At 36.5% G+C, this 27,599-nt stretch overlaps 1 protein-coding gene across 1 annotated transcript in view; it reads left to right on the forward strand.

Moving 5' to 3' along the window:
• Positions 1–27,599, forward strand: part of SMYD3 (SET and MYND domain containing 3) — a 404,628-nt gene that overhangs the window by 335,440 nt on the left and 41,589 nt on the right. The window contains exons 8-10 of the mRNA XM_086878169.1: positions 17–127; positions 19,912–19,999; positions 23,243–23,417. Coding sequence (XP_086734295.1) covers positions 17–127; positions 19,912–19,999; positions 23,243–23,417 — 374 coding nt within the window. The remainder of the gene's footprint in view (positions 1–16; positions 128–19,911; positions 20,000–23,242; positions 23,418–27,599) is intronic.

The raw sequence follows: 27,599 nt of genomic DNA on the forward strand, positions 1-27,599 counted from the left end.
TATGTGCTGCATACAGCTCACCATCAGCTATGTTGAATCACTGATGCCTACCAGGGAACGCCAAAAGCAACTGGTGCGCCAGTATTGCTTTGAATGTGATTGTCTACTCTGCCAGAATCAAGAGAAGGTAGGCTGAGAAAAGAAATTCCTTGCCAGTGAAACAGAATTTTCCAAGGCCCATTAGGAGCTTTCCTTCCTTATCATAATACTTATTTTTTGCTACTAACTGAATGGCCAGAATAGAGGAGAAAGTTGCCTCTGCCCTCATTGTGGTTTTTGTTACTATGAAAGACAACTCTGAATGAAAGAAAAGCAGGAAATGTTGGCATTTTTCTATTCAAAAGAATAATCTTGGAACTTCAACTGAAGCAACAGGAAGGGTGTGTTTATCGTCAAAATAATGTTGAATTGATTTTTGCCAAACATCTGCATCAGTTATTTTCAAGAAGTACCAAGCTTGTTCAGCAGTTGTTATAGAGAATGGTGAACATCCTTGGGTGACTTCATGGTTTTTATGCTCATTTACATCACAAGTTCTTGGAGCAGCAGGTCAGTGGTTGTGGTAGATAAACTTTTGTTCACTGCAATCTCTTACTAGGGTTTAGCCTAGCTTGATTTGATTATATTCTGGTTTGCTTCATATTTATACAACCTTGACACAACAAATTTGTTGATGAGAGATTAAATGGAATAGGCAAAATGAGGCTTGCTTCATAGTCGTTTATGCACTTAGTCTCTTTTTGTTATATACAGTTGTTCTTATTTTCACAGATGCCTGTTTGGAGTGAGTCAATTGCCATAGCTAAATGTGTTCCTGTAAGATTAGAAACAGTAAGAAAGATATTGATGAAAATGTAATTCCAAGCATAATATGATTTATGAATAATTGCTGCACAGAGGAAAAAAACAGAAGAAGAAAAAGAACCCCCCAAAGTTTAAACTGTAACATATGCTTTGATTCATCAGTAGGCAGTTCAAAAAAGAGAACACAGAAAATTTCAGGCTTATGACATAATGCTAAATTACTTCCTGTCCATGTTGGCATTCTGTGCCTGACAAAAGCTGCTGCAATTCTACTCAGAGGCAATGAAGACCTCTTTTTGTCTTTCTTTTAAGGATGATCACTCAAGTGCCATGAAATCTTGGATTAGTTTTGGGTAAATGACATCCTCACAGATGCAATGATGATTAAGAAAAATAAGCAGGCTAAAGAGTCTTCAAGGATCACTTAACAGTTTGTGAAAGGGTAGGCAAGAGGTGTAAAAACCATTCAGCATGTGGAATATTTTAGGAAATAATATCCCCAAGCTGGTTATGTGCCATTGTTAGAATCAACATATAACATAAAAAAATACTTAAGTGAAGATATATGTGCATATATTAATGAAACCAGTACTCTCATACACAGGTTAAAATTAATTCATTATATTTTTCTTTTTGAAAATACAACTGTCATTTGCGTTCATATTCTATAGATCTTTTTTTTTTTTTTTTTTGCCCATTCACAAAATTTCCCTGGGAATGATATTGTGAAATGCTTGGAAAGCTCTTTCTGAATTCTGAAATTCTGTGGTTGTCCGACTGTTACCATATAGAGAGGTCTGTGAAGGTCTAGAGGCCTCATGGCAGCTTGATCTGTTAATGACTATAAGGAAGACATCTTTATTCTCAGCTTCATTTTAGGGTGATTATTATCTGCAGCAGTCCTCACAGTATTGTGTTTCATTTCTCTGCAACAACTGAATTTGTAAAATCTCTATAGGACTAGCTTGTTATTTTTTCCATTTATCTCAGTCACTGCTGGCAAGCTGGGAGTCATGTAACACTACAGCTACATCAGGAGGTCACATTTATTGAAATTCTGGAGTTGAAAACTACAGAATGTCTAGATTTAGATGCCTAAAATTGCCAAAGTTTTTCAAGACATCCCTGCTGAACTATCCCTAATACTGCATCAAATTTCTAAGTCATTTTAGAAATTTTTTTAAAAGAAAAATCTTTGTCGATAGAATAGTCAAGAGCTGTGACTTTGGGTCATCAAGAGTGGCAGAGTCAATATTGTGACTCAATATAGTCAGCTAATAGTAAATTCCCATTTTACAACATTGCAGAAAAAAAGTTTAGTCAACAGCAATTCATATCATATATCTTTCTTATAGGTAAAAAGGCAAATTACAGAAATGCCTCATCCATTCAAGTAAGTTCTTGTGTATTGGAAATTTTTTTCAGTTGTAGTCATCTCACCAAAAAAGCTGGAACCCTTTTTGAAATTGCATTTCTAGACATTTACACAACCATTAATAGAGTTTGTGTTATTCCAGTCCTGTGGAGTGTGCTTGCAAGCTGCTGAGCACATACTAGGGACCAGTGAAAGCTCTCAAGATGCTCACATCAATTTATAGTAAAGTTTTAAGTCAAGTGACTTGCACTGTAGTTTTATTCTGCGTCTTCTGTAATATTTTAAAAGTGATCCTGCAAATCCCGTGGGAAATGTATGTTACAAGTTTATATGAAGGGCCCATAAACCTTATGTTTATTTGTACTTAGTTACATGCATCCTTATTTATTCATATTTATAAAAATGCTTGACAAGATAATTATCAATGAAATTTATGTTTCCTGTTGTATTTTTTGAAGGCTTGTTCATTTAGTATTAAATGCCTGAATGGAAAAGGAAGATAGTATCAAATTTCTGTTCTCAAGTCAGTTACTGACGGCAAATGGCCTTAGGAAATTTGTTATATTCAAGAGTAAACTTTGTTTTCTAAGGTCCAACACTTATTTTTCATAATTGGTAGGAAGCTACCATTTCAGCTGGAACTCAATAGGTTTTTGACTAGAAAAGAGATCTGACTCTCTGTATTGGGGATCATTTTTGTGAATGTTCTATGAAGCTCTGTTTTTTTCAGTCTGTACAAATGCAGTGAGAAGACAATTTATAGGTAATTTATACTTCTGCTGAGTATCCTGGTGCCCAAAGAATAATAAAGAAATATGCTGTATTTTCTAAGGTCTTTTAGCTTTATGTGATGGATTTGTTTAAATGAGAGTAATTCCTTGAAGCAGAATAGTTTGGGGTTAATTTGTGTGCTTTGTGCCTCCCTCATACCAAGAGCAAAGAAAAGCAGCTCATTCATACCATCTTCAGTAGAAATCCATGAAAATTGGACTGGATAAAAGAGGTTAAAGGAATGCCTTCAAGTAAATTGCCCACTTTTTAGACAGATAAAGTTTGGTGAGATAAATTATTCTGCTCCGTGAAATATATATAAATACAAAATCAAGACTGACATGATTACATTTCTGTGCTAGCTGACTTGGATAACCAGAGTGCAGTTACAACACTGGCTAGATATATACAGTTCCCTTGTACAATTATCAGGATCTGAGGCTCTAATATGGCAAAGGGTACATTTTCAAGTGTCATGAAGCAGGCTGCAGCCCAACCGCAGGGACCCTCGCTGAAGCCAAAGCTACTGAATTTTAGCATCAAGTGATAGACACTGGCACTCAGTGTGAGCAGACACAGCCCCAGACCAAGGGAAGAGCTCCATGGCTGAGCAATTACAGTGGCACTGCATGCAAAATGAGAGGAGACGTTCCTCACTGGTCACTGCTGGTGAAAGGACTTCAGAGTGAATCTTTGCTATACAGTAGTAGTTCTTTATCTTCCTCTCCAACCGTGAGCACAGCCATGGAATAATCTAGGTGCATAGCTGCTATCAGGGATGAGAAAAGAGAAGCAAACAGTGACAATAGCTGAGCTGGGGATCTTAAATAATTTTTGGTGCCTGAGCCTCAATGTGAGCTGCATTTTAATTCTAAGGACATACTATAATGCTGGCCAGTGTCTTTTATCAGCTGGTCGAGCAGCCTGGCGAGTACAAATTCACCACTGTAAGCTGGTTAAGATAAGATGGAGGTGAAACTTTTGCTGCTTCATTTCCTGACAAATTGAATGGCATTAACTACAAGTCTAATCAAGACTTTTGTCCAAACTTAGAAAAAAACAAACCAGGAACTAAAAGAGGGGGGAAAAAATATGTCTTCCTAAAAGTCACTCATAGGATACTTCCTGTCTGTCAATATTTCAAGTTATAGCTACTGTATTGTCTTCAGCTCATTGTGTCTTTGATAGTTTTACACATTATTCTTTGCTCCATTTTAAGATCAATCTCCACTGTGATTCAGGAATGTGTGCCAAGCTGAACTCTTGGCAACATATTGCTATTCCAGCACATAAAAGCCCCTTACATTAATTATAATTAAAGATGGGTTTACATTGATGACAAACATTTTAAATGAAGAACAGTTTTTTCCACAGTCATGAGCCAGAGAATTGTTCATGTTGTGTATTTTCAGCAAAGGATTTCAGGGACATTTGTGCTTATAGAATGGCTTTGTTATGAGTCGTCTTTCGCTTTTGGAGCCAGGATTTAATATTTCAGTCTAGCTTAGTTTTTGGAAAGCTTTTATTTATTACAAGGTCAAAAGCAATGGACTTGACTCTGAATCATTTTTATATTTGGCCAGTGTTTGAGAGTTGCCGAAGTTAATAACAGCATAACACCAGTAAGCATGTTATTCCTTTAATATTTTTCTTTTTTTTTTTCTTTTTTTTCTTTTTTTTTTTTCTTTGCAAAAAAGTTCTTACTTATATTGCAGCTTGAATTATGGTAGAGAACATCACAAGTCTAGTTTCCAATTCAAGGGTTCTCAAAATCAGGTCACCTGAACAGCAGCCAAGCTATCAACCTCTACATAAAAATACCACCTGCAATTCTTTACCTGTTATTACATATATCCACCAGGTCTGTTATAACCCAGGCCCCCCAGAATAAGTTCCTGAATGTGAACTTTTGACATTATTGTTCTAGCAGAGGGAACAACACAACTGTAGTTTAGAGCTTCATCAAACAGAATTAAATTGATCAAATTAGTTGCTACAGTATGTGTCTATGGTTGATTTGCCTCACCAGGTTTCCTGAAAGACACTTGAATATGTGCAAAGATACATTATACAACATTTTCACCTTTGATCTTCGTGTTTGCTCTCAGCAATAACTTTGAAGAATATGTGCTTCAATTACAGAGGCATTGTTACATGAAGAGTATTATTATTGACCGTTGTTTTTAATTAGAATGTAAAGGCTTCATGCAAGATCACGGTACTGGTGTTAGTACAAAAATGTCACCCCTCCCTCAGGGATCATATATTTAGGACACAGGAAACACAAAATTATGTGTTAAGAAGTGCCTTTTTAAATTGCTGAGTTGTCAAGTTCCATGAGTTTGTGTCCCAGTTTTCCTAATATTTATTTATTTTTAGACATTTACATTCTCACTGAGTTTCCCAAGGACAATATGAAAGATGAGACCTCCAAATTAATTCAAAAGATGAAACCTGGGAAGCAAGGATTAAATAGGATTGTTGAAAACAAGTCTCTTTATACAGCTAACTGAACATAAAACACTGTGATCAAAGCAAAGAAAAAACTAGGAGCATCTGTTTCTCTAGTCATGATTCTAAAAAACTTGCTAAGTACCAACATACTGAACAGTGTGTTAAAAAAAAAATTATCTGGATTGTGTTCCGAAAGAATGCTGGTTGAGTTAATTTTTTATCAAAATACAGAGTTTGCAATAGTTAATTATAGAACTTGTTTGTTCCTCATCCTTTTTACTGTTTTGCCACTAGAATCGCTTTTGAAACAAACTACAGTGTGAAACCAAGCCAGAGATCAGTCATGTTTCACCCACCTACTTGTCCAGCCCAACATCAGTATTGCCTGTGCCCACAAAAGTCAGTGGTAGTAACTGGAGCTCGCTGGGGCATGATGCTGTTTCTCTCCATAGGTGGCTGGCTATTTCTTCCCTCTGGCAAAGCATTTGGTAGTGACATAAACCCTGGATTCATTCCTGAAATCCAGCAGCCAGACTAACACTCTTCTGTTTCTTTCAGAGGATCTTACCCTCTTGGGATGGGTTTCCAAACAGCCAAGGACAGAGGGCTTTTATTTTTCTAGTGCAAAAAATGACAGTGAAAAAACAAGGCAGCTGCTTCTAATTTCTGGGATCTCTTGATAATTAACAAAGGCATCATGTCTTCAGCTTCTTAATGTTTCTTACATGACTTCTGAGGCTCCTTCCATCTTTCAACATTGTCATTTTTTTCCACAAAAGTGCAGTTCCAAAGACAGTGACAAATGCGCTGTGATCATTTTTCCATGACAGCTTGCCTATCCCAGTTGCTTTGGGACTGCCTCAGTGTGCTCTGGTCACCACTTGGCAGCATCCAGCTGGAGTTCACTTGGGTTGTCAAGGTCATGGAAAAGATCTGGCTGTTCTTATAAATAGACATGAGTTGAAAGATGTATGTAAATTCTTTGCCTTTTCAGGAGATCCTTAATAGGGCAACCTGTATCAGTTTGGTCCATTGAGTTCATATTTAAAGCAAACACAGTAGGTGGGTGTGTGGCACTCTCCTGGGAGTCTGGCTTTATGCTCATCTGAGGGGAGCAGAATCCTATTCCTTTCAGACCCAGCCATTTCATAGGAAACTTAAATCTGGCAGATGTTTTAAGAAGAAACACTTCTTTTGCCAAGGGAAGAGAGTGCATTCTCATCACTTTTTTTGGCTGTTGCAGCTACATTTAAGTGCCTGGATCCTTCTGGATCTATTCTTTCTGGATGTCCAGCTTCTTTGGGAATGTTAGAACTACCTATTACTGGGAGGATTTCTTTTTTCAGACGTTGTCATTCCTATAGCAGTCACTATTTGGTCTCTGCTGAATGACAAGCTGAAATAAGAAAAATCTTACTCTGGATTAGCAATATAAAATAGACATAAAATATTCAGGAAAAAAACAGCAGTAATTTAAATATTAGGCTGTATCAGACAAATCACTTTCCAAACACCTTCCTGTGATGATTTTGGAGAGACTGTTTTTTTGTAAACATGTATAGAAGCTAATCATTGCATTATCTGAGCTTGAATCTCAGATTGTAGGAATCTGAGGTTCCTACAAGGTCTTGTATGCTTCAGCCTGTCAAGGTGGTTTCTAATAGAAGTAGTACCTTAGGGAAAAATCTTTATTTTGGATGCATTTTCTTGATCTGTTTATCAGTCACTTTTTTCTATTTTGCAGTGTGTTCAATCTTTTAAAATCCCACTAATTAGGTAATTGGATTGAAATACGATAGGATTCAATTCAGATTCCTCAAGTCATTAAAAAAACCAAAACGGATGTTGCAACTTGAAACTGCAGATCTCTGGATTGACTGAGTTTCAATTTTCTGGATACAAAAACCTCTCTGGTTGAAAGTCATCCACTTTGGACAAAATGATATCTACATCAGAGCCAGAATGACATTTTTTCCTAGGTATTAGAGCAGACCCTGTGGGGTAAGGGAACCCCACAACTCTCTTAGTGCTTCAGACAATGGGTGAGGTTCAGGTGAGTCCAGGATGTGCACTGTATCTGTCTTCTATATTCGTGTTCCAAATCAGCTAGAAATAGGAGCTTGGATCTTTTTCTTTCCACCTGTACATATTAATGAGCTATGAATTTTAAAGAAAAAGTAGAAGAATGTGAGTGGAAATACCTTTCTCTGTATGTAAGCTAAATCCTTTCTGACAGTAAAGCAATTTATCATTTACCTTTAAAGACTGAAACCAGGACAGCAAAATTATATGGGCTGACCATAAAGTCAGCCCTTGCAGGCATGCTGTATATTTTGAACCCTCCTTTATTGTTTTATCTGGTCTTAGACTCTCAGCCTTTGGGATAAATACTGTTTTTACTTTGTGCAAAAAAAACTGTCAAAACAGTGTAGCTGTGATTCTGCTACTTTGTAGATTTTATAATAATATTTTATATTATTTATAATAATATTTTATAAGTTTTATACATAATAGCAACAGGAAAGTCAACAAACTATCTGAAATCACACCAACATGGAGGAAGGAAAGAAGGTGGAAAAGTACTCTACTCTTTATGAGCAAATTACTTAAAATAGGACACAATTTTATTAGCTCACTGAAATTTTTTTGCAATATGCCATCTTCAAGTAATTTCAGCTTAAGTTTTTGTCATCTTTAACTCATTCCTTGTTGAAGACATTGCCTTGAAGACATCACCCAATACTACTGCATAGGAACCTTTTTCATTCTAAATAAATGTTTTCAACTATGGTTCTTGTGATTCTCCTTCATACCAGTGCATTCTGTGTCTTTCTCTTCAGATTCTGAATATGCTTTCTGCATACTCCAAATTTCTGGTTCTTAACACCATCCTGATTGTATACTATATTCTTTATGATGCTCAGAAATTTGTCATTTGTTTCATTTTTCTTAGCCAAAAAAAATTGTCCTGATAAATCTTACCTTTCTTACAGTTTATTTTTTTTCTGAGATCACTTACTGCCAATACAATGCTCGGAAATTACTAGAAATAAATACTGCAAATACAGTAGGTGTAAAGATGTAAAGTAGGTTCATTGCACTGCCTGTTGTCCTAGTTTCCTGAAAATTCCAGTCAGAGGAGAGGAATAATGACTGGCTGTGTTAAGAAGGTTTTGCACATTGAGCCCATAAGTATGAACATGGTTTTGCCTTATATGGGTCAATAACGGCTTTTAAAAGTCTGGGAAAAATTTAATCTAGTACTCCTGATTTTAATCTGATAATCTACCCATCATTAAATCTATGAACTAAACTATTCTCTCTCTTGTAAGAACAGCATATTCTGTGAACCATTTCACTGTGATTGCTTTTTGTGGTGAAGTGGTCATATACCTACACTGGACAAACACAGCTCTGAATGGGAAAAGCAGTATTGTATGCATATGTATGTGCAGAGGTACATATATGGAACATGCAAGGACAGTTTTAAAGATTTTCCTATTTAATGAACAATATGTCCCACATCCAGTACATGGTGGGGGTTGTTTTCTTTTGCTGCTATTTGTTTTGTGACATTTGCAAAGTAATGTGAAGCCCTATTTCATGGCTCCTTCCATAAATTAGATACTGAAATGCCCATTATACAAGTAACATTAAAAAATATGAGTTATTCTTTAGTATATCTCTCTATGAAACTTAATAGAAAGACTCACATTGCTATTTCCCATCCCACATTGTGAAAGTGCATCTTCCACTCTAGGCTTATTTAAATTAAGAGAGATAGCTTTCCAGCCAGCTGCCTCTAAACTTTTAGACACTCTTTGCAAGCCAAATTTTATTTTTCAAAGGTTGATTGACTGATTTAGAACTCTGTGGCAAGGTCATCAGGTATCATGACTTCATTCTAATTGCTTTTTGACAGTGTAATAACTCAAAGTTTGAGGTTCTGGCTGAATTCATAGGAAGCACCATAGGCTGAGAAAGACAGAATCACGCTCTTTGGTGCCTAAATCAGTTCCAGTCCTTAACTAATATTCTCTGAGGTGTATTAAAGCAAGAATGAGCTCATTTGAATAACAAGAAAGCCTATAATTTTTGAGACTTTAAAACTGCAGACTAAGTGCTTTGGCTTGAAAAATTGCTATGATAAGCAATGTGCCATATCAGCTTCTTGCCATAATTTAATTAATGTCACAACAATGCAATAACTAAAGTTGTAGTTATAAATTTTGTATTTATGAGCTCTATTCTAAAGCAGGAAAAGAAACTTTTTTTGTATGTAAAAGATGGCAGGCTTTAGAAGGCTGTATGTACTCCAGCCACAAGAGTTACATCAGAGGATTGTGTAGTTTTTTTGACCCACTGCAGGATATCCTGCTGTTTTCCACAGGATTGCTCAGTGTATTGTATGAAAGTCCTTGATTATACCATAAGCAGTGATTTGAACTGGGGACTGTAGTAAAACAGTGTGTCACAATTCTGTCCAAGATTTATCTGAACACCATAATTAAGAAAAATATGTTGCTGCATCACATTGACTATGGTATGAATCTTTGTCTTAGTGTTGATATAAACTAAAGCTCCTGCATTTCCTTTGACAATATCTAGACAACAAAATTTTTACCTTCGAAGTATTTCTAGCTTAATGTAAAACTCTCATCATTCCCATGCACAAAAGAAATCCTTCCGAGCTTTGAGAGCTTTAGATGTGATTCCAGCTACTGCCTAATAATACAGTAGTTTCAATCTATAGACATTTTGTATCGTGGAGAAAGATACTGTAAGGTTCTGTAGCTACTACACTGTATTTGGTTAATGAAGGTGGGGGTCCATATAAAGTGAGGTGCTTCTCCCCTGCCCCAAACCCTGACCTGCAAAAGAAATGTTAAAAAGATTTGAGGGTATTTTTTTTTGGAAGGGCAGCACTCATCCATCTGGCTGGAAAAATATTTTGGAACAGTTTGTTTTCAAGCAATGAGTAAATTACTTAGAGTACTTATCAAGACATAGAGAAATAGATTACTGGTACTGTGAACTGTTCTGGAAAATTGTAAATCCAGTGTAGATTATGTATCACCAAATTATTTTGTTGCATCAGGTCCCATAAACAGTTGCTTTGAGGTAAGTCAAGATGTCTACTTTTCAGTACATGTTTTGTGATGTAGGCTACCTCTCCTTGCTTTGAGTCACCTTGGCCCATCACCATTGAATGCTGAGGCACGTGAGTACTTCTAACACTGGCAGGCAACAGGAACCAGCTGCATGGTAGCTATCAAAATAGTACATAAAGGCCTTGAGGGTCTCATAAGGGTCTTATAATAGTTTCCATGACATTATGACATTTTAGAGAATGTCCTTTTCACTTTGTTTCCTATTTTTTGTGAAAATGACTTAAATGTTTGTATTACTGAATCAGAACAACAGAGTGCAAGAAAGGTGTTGGAAGCTGTTTCTAGCACTCATTTGCCTTATGGAGTGTTTCTGGCTGCTTCCTTTAAGCCCTGGAAGAATCTTTACTGTTTAAATTCATGTTAGAGAATAGTCAATAATAATTCTCCAAAGAAGTTCTTGAAATTACTCGAACACTATACATCATCTTTTCTAAGTATTTGCAAATTTCTTCTTTGGTTACAGCAAACTAATATTAATCTAGCAGTCAAATACGTTGGCAAAATTCTAGAGGAGGAAACTCCAGGTATTGTAGTCACTCAAGAAGCTGCAGTTGTAAAAAATGAATTCAACCTCTTTTATTCCTGATCTTAAAAAACTTGGGAGAGTGTGGATTTGAGTATTGATGCTAAATATTCAAGAAGCATACTAGTGAGTTAGGCAACCAGTTTTTATCAGCACGCTAAGAATTTTGAGACCCAGCAAATATTTTAAGGGGTGGAGTGGATTGATCAATTATGTATGAGCTTAGTCACGTTGCATGTTCTTTTCTAAACAATCAACTTCCTGTATTTCACACCCATTCATTCAGAAAGCATATGCTGAAGTAAATACTATTTTTTTACATTGCAGTGTACATCAAAAACCAGAATTACTATCACTACAATTTTATCATGTTGTATCTCATGCATTAAGATATTAAATTGTTTTGATATAAGTGTTCAAATACAGCATCTAAATTAATGTCAGTGTATCTTCAGTGAGAAGCAATAATTCAGTGGGCACAAGTTCTTCAGATCACTGAAGCATACTTTGAAATTCATAAGTAACTATGCTTCTACTTAGTGAAGAATTTGGTCATTTGCATAGAAATTAGCTTCAATGGGATTTATATATGCTTTTAAACTTAAGCGCGTATTTCAGTGAACTGATGAATGTGGATTGGATTATACGTTGTGAATAACTGAAAAGTCTGAGGATTTTGGACCTACAGATCTCTCCTGAGCCACTAAATGCACTCAGTGGCACTCCATATCTCCACAGGTTGCAGAATTAAGGAGTAAAGAAGATTTGCCTTATAGCTGTCAGTTTGTGTGCTAAGAGATGCCTAGAGATTGCCTTAACAAATGCATAATGTGTAAGACTGACTGTGAAATACCAGTCTCACTGTTGCTAGGGATTAGGCTGAACAGTATCCTTGCTCAGGTAAATGAACTACACACAGGGTTTATTTTTGTACCAATGATGGAAATTACAATGGAATTACAAACGTGACAAGAATTTTTGGGTGATCTGGCATAAGGCCCTCTTTCATTCATGTTAAGCTGTAATTTCCTTTGCTTCTCCTCACTTCTGGTTTTATGAGTTGATAAATAGTGAACTTCTATTTATTGGTCTTCCCACTGTCCAATCAATTTTTATTTCTGCTTGTAACCTATGCAGCTTGGATGGGAATTGTGCAGTCGGCCCTAGGCTTCTGACACAGGGAGGTTTATAAAGGCAGTGCTGTTACAAACACAAAACTCAGTCCTGTTGCTCATCATCCTGACTGGGGGTAGGCACTGAGGTCTTGCAGAGTGTCAGTCATCCCCGGGGGCCTGAGCTGTGTGTGACAAAGGATAGCCCCTGTGCAATTGTGACTCGTAAAAGAGTAGTAGTAGTATATAAGAGACCTAGTTTAGAAATAAATATGGTAAATGTTTTGGTCAGCAACCAGAATGACTTACACTTAAATGAAATTACTTCAGAATGCATTAAATATGTGTGCCTTTCATTTGAGGATTCTCCAGGTAGCAAGATGTTATGATGTAGTTTAGCTGCTTAGCCTTGTGTATTGATTATATTTTGACAGACTTGTCTTTTGATGCTATCTTGCTTCCTTGCTAAGTAGCCTAGCATCCTTTTATACTACTTTTTAAGAGAGAACATTCTGTCTGTAACATTATTTGTTGAGATTTTTATCACAAAGAGTGGATGTAAAACAGAAAAGTTCTAATAACAACACTTGATCTATGAGCATTATTTGGCTTAAAGAATTTCCATTGGGCTCTGATGTTCAATACTAATAAAATCTTTGAGCTATTTTTGGTGTATTTTCTCTTACTACAGGAATTTCTATATATGTGCACTCTAAATATATATACACTCTCAAGTTTGTTCTGACAACACACTTAAATATTACATTGCCATAATGATCAGTTATATATAATGCTTACCAAATAATTCCAAAGTGTGCCCACAATAACCCTCTTTGTACAGGATACAGCATTTTCATTAATTAAGTGGAAGTAATTGCAAAATCATTGCCAGTAAAATTAATGGATGACAAAGACTGAGAGAATAATGAATATTTCTGAAAACAGGTAAATAACACAGAATAACTGGAATTGCTGGTAAATTAGACCTATTGAAATTATATTGAAATATAATGTACTGCAAAGGTGGAGCACATGTTCTACATCTGAAAGGGGGATCTACAGCTATGATTTATTTCACCAAATCTCAGACAGGATAAATGTGATCACCTGAGCTAGTTGCTCTAGATTTCTTTATGGATAAAATGGAGAAAAATGAACACACTTTGTTATTCATCTGACATATTTTAGAAGCCTGCTTTAGGGTAATAAAAATTGCACCCAGAGAGTGTTTCTTTGCCATATAGAAGGGTAGCCCCAAATATCTACATTTGATCAAATGAATCTCAGAGTGGGTGTCTGATCAGAAATGGAAAACATTGTGTTTTCCTCTGGCAAAGAAGGCTAATATGACCCTTGAATCTATATAGCAGGGGAGTCACTAGGAAGAATGATGTCAGTTTTCTTCACTATAAAATATTTATGAGATTGCCTGTGCATCATACAAAGTAGAGATGCAGTGGTCTTTGAAAAGGCTGTTTAAAAATGTGTGTGTCTTAAAGAATCACAGAAATTAATAGCTCAAATGGGATTGCAGTGAAGAAAAATAGAGTCTGACTGACAGAAATACAATTACTATTTTCTGCTGTGCAGAATTGTGGACCTGACACATATCAGACTTGCAGCTGTAGAGGTTAAGAATTGTTTGTCTGTTTACTCCTCTTACGTAATAGTTTGTCTTAATTAAATCTAAGCTGGATTTATCTATGTCCCATTTAATTTTCTTAAATTAAACTAACTTCTTAAAATAGACTTGCTGGTCTTAATTTTCTCTTTATTGAAATCATCTCATTTTGATAAATTTCCCACAGCTGTTTTTCATGTCACTTTTAAATTTCTGAGTAAATATAGTAATGTTGTTACTAAGTTGGATAATGTTAAGGGAAGGTTATTCACACTGCCCTGTGAAGTTGCTTGTGTTTTTGCACTACTTGTATGCAGGGTCTGGGGAAACCTTCATCTTGATCTCAATGCCTAAGTAGAGCACTTAAATGGAAATGGTGTGAAGAAGAGCTAAATTTTCCAATATTTATATGATTTAGAGTGCTACTAGCCTGTGCAGTTCTTACACACTTCCAGACACCAGAGTCAGTAATCCATGAAGAGCTGGTATTGATTATGTGAGGGAATGCAGCCTGCCTAATACTGAGCAATGTACTGCGCAGATTCAATATGGCATCCAGATCTAACGTGTCTTATTTTACTCTGAGAATTCAAAAATAAAAAAGTACAAATTCAAATTGTTCAGAAGTTGAAGTTCACCCCCTCCCAATACCTTACAGGGAACACAGTATGCAGAGTACCTTTGGAATTGCTGTGTGTCCAGCCACTCTCTTCAGAACCATGAGACAGAAAACACAAGGCTTCTGGTGAGGACAACCTTACATGGGTTGCAAAGGATAGATAAAGGAGAATTTGTGAACTTGGCATTATTCTTCACGGAGCAGGGCACAGGAGCTTTTAAAACTTCAGAAATCACATGGAAATCTTGAATTGTGACAGGACTGTGTGCACTGATAATTTCACATACTTGTAGTTCTTAATGAAGTACATTCACAAGACTGAAGGTGAGTGAATCTCCATCTGAAGCTGTAGGCTTCTGTAAACCACAGTCCTCAGAATAAGAGATGAGAAATCTTTGATTCTGAGTTTAAACTTCATCCAGAAAATGTTTCACAGGAGATGAGCTCAGCTATTTTGGGAAAGCACTCAAGTGTGCTTTCTTCTGCTGCGTCTGTAGCTGCCTGCACCTGTGATTGCCCAGCAGGCCCTCATGCCCTTTTTTGCTCAGAAAAACTCATGTCAGAAATTTAGTATAGCTGCCATATCACAGCTTGCATATTACATTTTCTCACTGACATTTTTCTTCATCTTTCTGAAAGGGAAACTTCAGAAGATGTGCAGTGTCTTTACTCCTTTAATGCTTTTCTTTGCTGTCTAGCAATGAGCTACCAAGTTTACTGGAAACAAACACTTAGTAGCTCCTGCACTTTTAAATAGAATCAGAAATAGAAAATCATTATTTATGCTTTCAGATTATCTGAGATCAGTTCTAAAATGTCATGCTCAGATTTAAATGTGTATGAGCTCCTCTGTTCTGTTCAGATGCACATCTGTAGTTGCTTACATTTTTAGAAATTTTAAAAAATTAAGCAAATCATAAGCAATGGACAACAATTTCTATGAAATGTTTAGGTATTTGAGATATCCACTAAGGTGTTAAAGTATTACAATTCAGAAAACTTAAAAGTTAAAGCTCCCACCAAGAAAGAGAATAGGGTTATCTGCTGCTGTCACACAGGAGGATTATTATTATTATTATTATTATTATTATTATTATTATTATTATTATTATTATTATTATTATTATTATTGTTATTATTATTGTTATTGTTATTGTTATTGTTATTATTGTTATTATTGTTATTATTATTTTTATTGTTATTATTTAATAGATTTTGTGTTCAGAAAAATCTATTATTATTTACTGTGATTTTTCAATCTTGGAAAAATATCATATTCAATAATATTTCTTGTTAGACCCCTAATTTCTATATATACAACACGTAAACTATGGTTTATATGTTTTTATCCTTTGTAAAACTGACATTTGCTGGTGGTTACATTGCACTCTTTTAATCCCTTTGTGTATTTAGAAGAGCAGATAGTGGTCAGGAAAAACTTCAGTCCTTCTTTCTCACTTATCTAAGGGTAGCCTGGAAGTCTAATACCTGCTTATTTCTGCCTATGTGGGACTGGATACCTAAATAATGAAAACAGGCATATAATGAAGATGCCCTTGGACACATTTCAAATAGGAGGAATGCTGGGAAGGAAAAAAAGTATAGGGGTTATTTACCACTTGGATTTTCTGGTCACCACTTCTCCCTGCTCTGAAGGGAGGTGAGGAGAGCTTCATGGTTTCCTCTCTGTGGGCAATGTTGTGTTTGTTTCTCTACCTCCACCTATGAGAAGAAGATGAATGTCATAGAGAGGACTGAAAATCCATGTCTTTATCTATACTGTAACCTAAATAGGAAAGGAGAACTAGTCCTTAATCAATCTTTCCCACGATCAGGAGGCTTTTGGAGGTGCAGTACACAATGAATGAGCAGTGGAAGCACTTTTGGGGAGAGGGCAATGGTACTTACTGGTTAGCATGTGTTTGTTTTGGTAAGAGAAATATCTTCTCTCAGAGGACATGCTGTCCACGTGGGAATCTTTTAGAAATCAGGATTTTTAATGCTGGGATCACAAAGAGCAGTGATCACTAACAACGTGTGTGAAAGCAGTGGTGCCTGAAATTAATGGACAGAGAGCAATTTTAGGAAGTATAAGAAACAGATACGTAATTGGGGGAAGAGGAGTGGTATGAAGGAACAGGAAGGAAAGAGAAGCATTTATCTTTAGATATGTAGAATTTGTAGATTACACTCCTTTCCAAGGAGAGTTCCTTTAAGGATGGAATGTTTTCAGGAAACTCAAATAGCAGAAAAGATAGGGAGAGAAATAATTCTTAGATAGAAATACTAGAGAATGGAACAGGTGATTATTTTCAAATGCTAATTTCTGTGGTATTTGATGTCTGTACTTGCTTTAGGAGATGAGGCTTTATAGTAAAAATTTTAATTATTAAAGTTATAATAAGACTTCCTATCACTTAAAGCTAGAACTGCAGATCATTTTATATTTAACCAATCTTCAAACAGGTTACAATCCTCATCAGATACCCTACAGTTTTCTTTTTTCTCTCTCTTTTGTTAATGCTTTGTGAATAGACTATATGGTTTAATTATTTTATGGACCAAAACAAAAATATTTTATTGTTCTGAGAAGCAATTTCTTGTGTTTAGTGTCAGAGTTAGAAATAAGGAAAATAATTAGGCAGAAATTGCCAGCTCTTCCTTCTTTTTCAAAAACCTTTTTTTTTCCTTCAGTTGGTGTTCTTTTCTATAAATGAAAAAAGTCTGTCTTTAGTGTTGGCAGGTCTGCACACCTGGAGGTTTGACTGGGAATGTGTTCTCAAAAGAGATGCCTTGAAAGAGAGTTACTCCATGGAAAGCTGTATCTCCCGTAGCTGTTATTGCCATGCTCTTAGATTGAATTAAAATGTTCAGGATAGCATTTAATCATGTCAATTATTTTCATAATTCTGACTCCAAGGCAGCTTTGTGTTTTTAGCTGGCTTAATCATACTGCATGGCCATGATTTTCAAGGTGTTTTCCAAGGGAGAGAAATATCTTACCTGGAGAAAGTTTATTAGGATGCAGGGCAGTGTTCCCAGTGACAACTTCTCCTGGTTGTTTTGCAGCCCCTACTTGGCTGCCTGTTTGGAAACAGCCTTCATACCCAGATCTAGACCGTTTAGGAAAGGACAGCTCTTCTTTCATATATGGAAATCTGATGAAGAGCAGTAGAAGTGTGAAATGCCGAGTTAGCCATATCTTTCTTTGTTCTTACATCAGCCAATCCCTAAAATGCCTCATCTTGAGAACACAGAAAACATCTATTTGAAACCTGTGACTCACATCTTTCCCAGAGCTCCTGCCCAGCTCCCTCCATCCTAAACTCTCATACAAAAGGGATAAAGACCATGAATCCAGAGAGGACTGGGAGATTATTGGTCCAACAGACATCTCTATTCTCTACCTGGGTATGAAGCCAGTGATGACTTAACCCTGTGCACTAGTGTGAAGGTTGGAAACCCCAACCTTGCCCTGCTTTATGCTGCTAATTAAATGCTAGAAGACAACAGTAACTCAAAAAGCTGCACTAGACAGAGAAGGATTAATCTCATCTGAGTGAACACTTTAGTCATTCATCCATCAGTCCTGCTATGTACAAATTCTTTGGCCTTGCTTCATAGTTGTTCTCCCTCTTTCAGTTATAAATCTCTCTCTCAACTCCTGTTTTTCTGAGGTGTTAGTTGTTAGGCTTACAACATGTTAGCGAAACACTCTGAATGATGCTTGGGCAAGTAAGAAAGATAACTTAAAACATTTTTTCTGTTTTGGTAGCTCCTTAAACAGAAGTCTTCACAGACTTCATTATTAGTATCTTATAGGCTGGATATCTTGTTTAGATGAGTCAATGAGCAGCGCTTGAGCCACAAAGGTGTTTTAAAGAGATTGTTTCAGGTTAATAGGCTGTGTTCAGAAGTAGATGTAGTCCATAAAAACCAGCAGAGGTTACATTGGCAGTAAGAGGTTCAGTGTGCATCTACTGCAAAGCTGGAAGAGGGCTGTGCAGGTTCATTCATGTGTTGATAAAATTTCTGTGGTATGAGCTCGTTTGTCCTAACATTCACCTTATGCCTGCTGGTGGCAAACTCAGCTCTGCACAAAATTATTTCCAGGTGATCATTTTGATCAGGGAATTGATTGTAAAGGAAATTCACGTTCAAAATTCAGTGGGGTCAGGCCACCCTCCTTGTTAGGCCCTACAGAAGGGTAGGGCAGCTGAGAACAACCTTGATTTAGTCTTGATTTAATCATCCCAGGAATCCACAGAGGTCTGCTGTTTCATGAAGCAGATGGAAAGTCAAAACTGCAAATTAAATGTGAAACTGAGTGCTGAATCTCACTAATTTTTTTCTGAATTTATGGCAAATGGGGAGCAGTGGAATAAGAAAATGAGGCAATTCTAAGCAGTTACATATTATAAGCTTTTCAGTGGAGGTACTTCTGTGATTCCTGGTGAGCATCTGTTGGTTACAAAGTGCTTGGTTAGATTTTAACACACTTCTCTGTTCCTCTGCAGGCCTCTATCCCTGCTGAAGGCTGATCTTTTTAGAACTGAATTTAAAATATTCCTGCAAGACTTAGCACTTAAAAAAACTCTTAGACAAAGTAGCAGTGCCTTTTATAAGGAGAGAGCAGTAATGAACTGCAGTGTATTACAGGCCAGATTTTTAAAGATATTTAAGTTCTATGGCAATGGAAATTGAAGAGCTAGATGCTTTTGGAAATCCCACAAGATGCTTAATTGCATCTGTAGATGCTTTAATGCATTTGTTCCAAGCAGTTTGCCTAAGGTTTTGTTAGTCACTGCTACATAGCTGAAATGAGAAACTTTCTCTTTACTGCAGTAGCCATTAATAATTTTTGCTTCCTTTATGATAAAGAGATAGGAAAATGTAGCTGTTTGTAGAATCCAGTGTACTAGGGAAGAAATAGTAATATTTAATTAAATGAAAGTTTAGCTTTTTTCTGAGTTGTAGACTTCTCCTGAAACCTCATGTTTATAACTGTAATAGATGAAGCTAAACTCCCACTGTTTGTCTTTATAATCATCATGTGATAAATCGAAATTATTTGCAAAATCCTTTTACAGTGTGCTAAAGGGAAGTCTTAGGTAGCAGGTCTTTGAAAAAATTGATCTCTTCAAGGCATTTTGATAGTAAAACCTGCTTTTATTTCTTTTCTTCTGGTTGATCATAGTTCTTGTTCCAAACTTAATATCTGATTGGAGTGCTTAATGTTTCCAAGTTTGCCTTTGTTTTTCTTTATATCATCTCATGTGCTTGCAAAAACAAGGTAAGTGTGAATTCCAAGTGAAATGGTTTTTTTTGTTTACAAGAAATAGCAATACACTCTCTACACATAGCTTTTAACAGTGAAATCCTTTTACCCTATTTTTCATCATTACTGCATATTCTCATTTTACTCTTTTTCTCATTATATGCATTTTTTTCCATTAACCAGGATGCTGAGAAATTGGCTGGTGAAGAGCAAGTCTGGAAAGAAGTCAAAGATGCTGTAAATGCAGTGAGATATCCAAAATCAAAAGAAGGTATCCTTTCAGTGGCAGGGTACAGTCTGTCATTCAGTTGTGAAAAGATCCCCTTAGTATGCAGTTCATCTCTTGAGATTAAATGTTCTTACAGTTACATCATTTTTATTGTAATGTTTTTTATTCCATTTGATGTTTAAAATGTATAAAGATCTTAATTAATAATAGAGTCCCTGATTACTTGGAATGGAACTGATTTGTGGCAGTGATAGTAACTACAAAGAATGTGAAGGGGTATTTTGGCTCTGATTTAGATTTCTGCTATCACAGCCCACAGTTTCATATAAATCCACTTCTAAATGAAAGAAAGCTTAATTTGGAATGTTGTTAAATTCTTTGTTCCATTACTCTCAGTGTGAATATTTAAAGGTTCTCATTCTTTGCACAGCAATGACAATAACAAGGAAATAATCACAGACAGGTTCACAGCAGACATGATCGCATCATTATAACAAGATATAATAATATATAATAATAATTGATAATTAAGCAAATTGAATGAAATGATCTTGCACTAATAAACAGAACTGCAGTCTAATGGCTGTCATGTAGATATTCAATCCAATTAAAGAAATTAGTGAACAGCAGCAACCAAGAAATGATGAGCAGAAGAGAGGTGGAGCTTTTTATTAGAAAACTATGAGTTTATTGATATCTTTCTTATCTTGGTCTATTAAGTGGAATTTCTCTGACTGGGAATTTGACCTGTTGTGGCAAGATGCCTTACCATTTTCAGAAGCACAGGCTTTCTCTCAAGCTAAATGAATTTAATCTTCCAGTAGTCCTTTTTGGCAGCATGAGAAGCAAATTTGCATAGTGATATTCCAGGCTGGAAACAAGTGATCACAATTTATAAGGTAACAAAAACCCCAACCCATAACACTGAGTTTGTTTCTTTCTAATCCAGAGAGATTAATTTTTTAACAAAGGGGAAACAATCATCTCACCTTGTTTTAATCTCACATGATTTCTACTTTGTTTTAAATTCCTTTGTAGTCACTGGATTGAAACAGACAGTACTGAAATAGATCTTCAGGGCCCATGTTTCAACCTGAATGTAAATTATAGATATGCAACATGAAGTTGCAATAGTTCTTAAACTATGCAGTCAGAATACTGGTCCTATTTAATGTTTTTGTGTTTAATTGCAGGAGAAATTGCATTAATGCATTTTGCAACTGTCTTTAATTAAGATTACTGGTGTAACTGATACTTGAAAATTAATCAAACACATGGTAATAGAAGGTGTCAGGACTGGTTGGAAAAATCTATTTTTGCTGTCTCTTCAGCTTCTGTTCTCAGTCCTGCACTATTTGAAATGTGTCATCTTTCCTTCCACTGCACCACAATACCAGTGTGAACTGACATGCAGTGGTGAGTGCAGTATTGAAGAGGGAACTTGACTTTTGTCCACTTCCCAATAATGAGTAGAAAACCTTCCTGGCAGACTGAGGCACATAGTTATTTGTTCCTGCAAACACAATTTTTTAAACAAATTAAACCAACAGTTTCTACAGTTGAGAAAGTTGGTGACTCCCACACTCTGGCGGTATATCTACTGATTGTAACTGATGTGGTGTTGTAATGCTAAATTTAAAGTTAGAGCTGTTTTGGTCAGTCCTCCTCTACTCCTGGGCAGAGGCAGGACAGGCAGCTTTTTGGTACTACTGCAGCTGATGGCAGGTTTTCTAGTTTTGCAGTTCTACATACCTGCAAATTTGGTCCAAGGAGATTTTGTTATATAGCACATCTGCTATCAGATGTTAGTGAGTGAACAAAGCAGAATAATGAGAAGTAACAGCAGACATACTGTGCATCAGCTAAAATGGTAATCTTTCAAGAATGTCAGTGGCTTGTACTTTCTACAAAAATTGTATCAAGTGGAAATAACATCCCTCATTCTTCTGGGTTTTTATCCTTAATCAGTTGTAAAGAATACATGGATGTTTGCCAAAGATATAAAGGTTAAGGTGCAATTTTATAATAACACATTCCTTCCCTTATATGGCTCTTTCAATCCAAGGGCATGAGAGCAATTCACAAATAATTAGTTTCGCCTTGTAACAACCATGCTATAAATCTTGGCCCATGGTGGGCACATTCTTAAATTTAAGTATGTAAATATTCCCATGTTCAAGACACACTAATTACTTCATCACAGTCATTGTGCACTTTAAATTCATTGCTGGACTAGTGTGAATAGTACTTGCAATAATTTGTGAAGATAACTGCTGGACTTCCTTGAGCTGATTGTGTGAAAAGGGCTACCAGTGTGTCTCTTCTCTTGCTATAAGTCTAATTTTTTCTTTATCTCATTTCTTCTTACTTATGTGAGTGGTATCCTTTTGGTGTTTAGACCGCATTCTGGGACTCCCATGGGTACAGTCACAGGTGGTAATACTCATTTGAAAACTGCAAGTTCTGGAGTTCAGATTAGATGTTGTCACAGAGAGAAGAATCTGGTCCACAGAGAAGTCAAATCAGTGTAAAATGTAATGAAATTGTGATTTGTGCTAAGGAATATCCAAAGAAAGTGAGTGTAAGGTTATCTTTCCTCCATTCCAAACTCACAGAAAATCTTGTTGCAATGGAGGTGAAAATCTCCTTTACTGCCAATATCATTAGTCCTGAACTACAGTCAGACATCAAGACTGTGATGCTTTTCTTTTCATGCATGAAACGTGCAGCTGTATATGAAAAAAAACCCACAATGCTCTTCATGACTGTTTCAAGGAGAAAATTAATTAATTTCAAGAAAAAGTTCTAATTTCATGAGAATTCTAAAAAATTGGACAGCATAAAAGAATGAGTCATTATTTTAAAATATATATATTTTTTAAAATTCTTTTTTTAGCTGCTGGGACTTTTTAAAAGAAATTTCTGTGGTCTCTTGCCCTTGGCTTTAAGAACTGGAGTATCTTAAGTAAATAATGTTTCAGTACTTAAATTAAAGTTATTTGAATTTCTGTTATGTATTAAAATTGCAGTTTGTCATCTTTCTTTTTCCATTTACTGCTAAAATACTGCCTTCTTTAGAAATCGTTTTGCTACATGTAAACAAAACACAGTTACCTAAGCTACCACTTCAGCATTTAAGTACATTTTCAAGAATTGTAGCAGAGTCTGGAATGATGGCAACTTTTCTATTTTAATGCTTTGAGGCTCTCATTCCTTGCTAAACAGAATTTAGAAGTTGTATTTTTGTTTGATTAAATGTATTTCTTTAACTGACGCAAATAACAGAGTGGAAGCATGTTCTGGAAAGATGCCAGAATCTCTTGAGCAGCAACAAGGGTCATCTACCAGACACAAATATCTATCAGCTGAAAATGCTTGACTGTGCCATGGATGCCTGTATTAACCTTGAATCATGGGAAGAAGCATTGTATTACGGCAGCAGGACCCTGGAACCATACAGGTAAGGGATGTAATTGGTTCAGCCGGTCCCAAAGATGGGAGAGAGCTTCATTACAAGTGAAGACTGCTTCATCTTGATGCTTCTTACTGTTTTTATTTCTTGTGTATATCTTGCATTGCTTTCTAGGTTAGTGAATGAAGCAGAACATTCATTCTGCTTTCACAGTCAGGCCAAAAGCAAATAAAAGGATAACAGGAACTATAATAATAACTATAATAATAATAACAACTGATATTATCTTCTTGCTTTTTCATGTGTTCAGATGCTACCCCATCTCTGATCAGAAACTGACTTTCTGTTCCAGGCTCCATTTACATGAGGGTATCAGTGTTTCATGCTGAGGTGGGACAAAAGTGAGGGACAGGTAGCTGGTTAAAATAATGTATATTCTCCATATACTTTATACGTTGATTTTACAGAAAGAATAAAAAAGCCTTGCAAAATGCAATTTCAACTGAAAAATAAAAAGCTCCTGGTCCTTATTTTAGGAAGAGGTCAAGGTGGTGAAGTACCTTGCTTTTCTTCTCTCCTTATCAGTACTTGTTCCTGTGTTAAGTGCTGGGAGGGTGTCTGAGTCTGAAGGTGTTTTGTTCATAAGGAAGGATGGTCTAGGAGACCATACATCATGTGGTAAGGCTCAAATCTGATTGGAACCTTGAGCTGTAATATAACTAGGGTCATCTAGTAGAGAAAGGGCAGGTGCTTCTGCTTTGGTCTGTGTTCTAAAAGCTTTAGAAGATTCACATCTTTGGGTTCTGAATTTTTTGTACTTAAGTGTAAGCCTGTGCTGAGTGCCCAGGTACAATGTCATTCACACATCAGTGTTCATTCTCAGTAAGATATTTTTTTAGAGCATCCATTTTCTCTCTGTTGGTGCACCACGTGATGTTTCAATACAATGTGTGATGTTGAGAAGCGTAAGGGGTTGTGCTAGAGCTGGACAATATGTTCTGCTGTGAATATGAACATTTCCCCAATCAAATGGAGATGCCATCAGCATTCAGCATTTTGCCTGAGGAAATTCCATATGGCAGCCCGTTTCTGAAGAAAACTCAGAGTTTCACTTGAGAAGCATAGTGTTTCAGAGCTTTCACTAAAACGTGATTGTTGATAAAACCTGCATAGGCTATGGTACATCACAGCTGTGGAGTAGCTCTGTGTTCATCCTAAGTATTCATTTTCATAGAGGAGGACATGAGTGCCTAAAAATTTTCACATTTCTTCAGGATGAAATTCACATTGTGCAGGTCCCACTTAACCTTTTATACAGGGCTTATGTAGTACTACAGCAGTACATGTTTCCTGCCAGTGTTCTGCCTTGTGGCATACTTCAGATACAGAGTAGCCTACAGGTTTAAATGTTCCCTTATTAAATTAAAAAACCCCCAAACCTCAGTTGTTTTGGGTTGAGTTTTTTATAAGTTGTTAACTCAGGTCTTCACAACTGAAAACTGAGAATATTTTTTCTGCAGACATTTCTGAGAGCAGAGCTTAGAGTGAGACCAAGTGCAATCTTACCAGATAATTTAATAAAGCTTTCTCTGTTTTGCTTGCTGAAGTGTACCATAGTTTTCAAGCTGTTTAATGCAGCAGTTTGGAGATGAGAGATTCGACTATGCATCCAATTAGTATCTCTTAAGGTAATAATTATTTACATGAGATATCTGACCTTTTTTGCATCTTGGAGGGCTTTTCGTTATTCTCTCCTCAAGCAATAGCATTATTTAAAAGAGATTTTCAGTTGTTTCTTTTCCTTTATATCTTCAAGTCATCACTACAAGCTTTGACACACCTGAAACAAAATCCACAGTTTCTCATTACAGCAAATTGTGCCCTAAGCAGCAGGAGAGCAAATCTTAGGAAATCCTTTGGGATACATTGAATTTCTCCTGTTGAATCAATCTACTGCTTGGCTGCTCCTGCAGTTCCATTATAGCTACCTATTTTCCTTTCCTCAGCTCTGGAAAAAGTATTCATACAGATCTCCACAGGGAATCACCCGAGAATTCGCGCAGTCCATATAAATAGGAAATCATTGTTACAACTTTAAAGGCTCTGGAGATTTGGTCAGAACCAGTTTTAATTTCAGGTAATGTGTTTATTGTGCATTTTCCATTTCTTTAGCAGCAGGATTAATTTTCAGTGCTGTGTGACACATTGTATCATAATGTATGATTTCATTATGATGGTTGCTAACTTTTTCAGAATCATCCACTTCATGTAAGTGGCAGAGATAGACATCTGAACAACATAAAACTGATTTGTCATGCTGAATACCAGGCCTTGTGTTTTAGGTAGCAATACTAATCTATAAGGAGCATTGTTCAGGACCTCTGAAATGGTTTTAGCAAAAAGAAGGGAAGAGGTAGTGTCTGGCAAGACAAAAAGCTGCCTTCTCCTTTTGTGCCAGACCATAGCCATCCATTTTTTGTTAAAACCTACAACATGTACTTTCACTAAGTACATGAATAGCCTAAGCCAAGTGTATCTACATGGCTTTCCTTGTAAATGCCACATTAATAGCCTGTCTGTCCAAGAGCCTTAACCAAAGTTAAGACATTTGCCTAAGTGAAAGCTGCCCCATGTCATACTCAGCACTCAGCAGCTTGCAAAAATAAACTTCCTTTCAAAAATCCTCATGAGCCTTAACCACAGAGTAACAGAATATCAGCAAGAGGTGTTACATGGGTTTGTCATGTCTCAGTTAGCACATTCACACTCTGGTCTGAGTGCTGCTAGTGAAGGATCAGATTCAGAGATACTGAGAAAGACAGATTTCCCTTAGGTTACCTCAGAGGAAGGATCCAGCATTTAGCCCTTAAATTACTGACAAGGCACATATGTTCTGGGGATTAGGTTTGGGGTGTATTTTCCCCTTGTCTCAAGTATTCAGTGCTTTACACTGCTGCCAGAGAGTGGAAAAATGCATCTGTTACAAAACTCTGCTGGATGTCCTCAGCTATTGTGACAAGGGTAAGAACGGGAAAAGTAGTAACTGTGTGACACCACAGGCTCGCTGGGCTTACCTGCCGGGTAACACCATGTCACCTCTTTGGTGACATCAGGACATCAGGTCTGGTGAGATTCTGATATAGAGACAACAAAAATGTTCATCGATTTCTGCTCTGCACTGCTTGTAATCCCCTGCTGAATTTGAAGCTAGTGTAGAAATCCCACTGATTTCCAGATGGGTTGTTTTAATTAACAGCCCTTCATCTCCAGTGCTGCAGCGTTAGAAGTAACTGGAGGCCTTCAATATCAACAAGAGAAAATTCCTTCTTTTCATCCTGTGCAAAAGTATTGTGCAGAAGTGCTGCTCTGGCTCTTCACCCAGCAGCCCTGCACGTCTTTCCCCCTCCATCCCCTCTCCACCGAGTCAACACAAACTCAGGGCTTGTGCAATGTGACTGTTCTGCTTCTGGAGTGGGAGGGAACTGGGTAGGTGCAAGCACCCCATATTCGTGTTATCTGTGCATCATTTGCCTGCCCTTCTACCTCCTCCTACTCTCTATCCCTTCCAGTAATACTTCGTAATAGCCCATTAATTCACCTTTTGTCACTGACTGAGTTCATTTGGGGAACAGGGAAAGCAATCCCAGTGTGTGCAGTTTTTGATTGTTCTGCAAAGGGCTGTGTTTAAGAACAGTGGCTGGTGTGTTCTTGTTTATTTCTGAAAACATGGTTGAATTTTAATTGGGTTAATAAAATACCAGCCGGGCATTTTTGGTTTAGAATTCTAATTCAATATATATGATGGTCTGTATTTTCTGAGTATGTGAACTTCAATCAAAAGGCAGATTAAAATTGATGGTTGCTATAGTATCCTTTTCTTGAGCCATGATCTTGTAAAACAGCCAAAAAAAGCTGTAGAACTTAATATTCTTGGAACAAACTCTGAACCTATTTTCTCTTCTTCAAGAAGGATTTCCAATAAAGAGTCTTTCTTTTGGTCTCATATTTCCCCTTTTTTGAATGCATTTAAAAAAAAAAAATCCTATGTGTTTTGCAATACACATATGATATATGCAATGACGGGAAATATTTTTCTTATCAAATATATACGGTTCCTTACTGAATTCAACAGACTTCTGAGTACTGGCTAGTTCTGAGCCACTTGAATTTACATTGACATTTACATTTTCAAGCTAGAGAGCCAAAAAAAAAATCCTCAAAATTGCACTG

This window comes from Cyanistes caeruleus, chromosome 2 (genome assembly GCF_971803275.1).
Source record: "Cyanistes caeruleus chromosome 2, bCyaCae1.hap1.1, whole genome shotgun sequence".
Lineage (NCBI taxonomy): Eukaryota > Metazoa > Chordata > Aves > Passeriformes > Paridae > Cyanistes > Cyanistes caeruleus.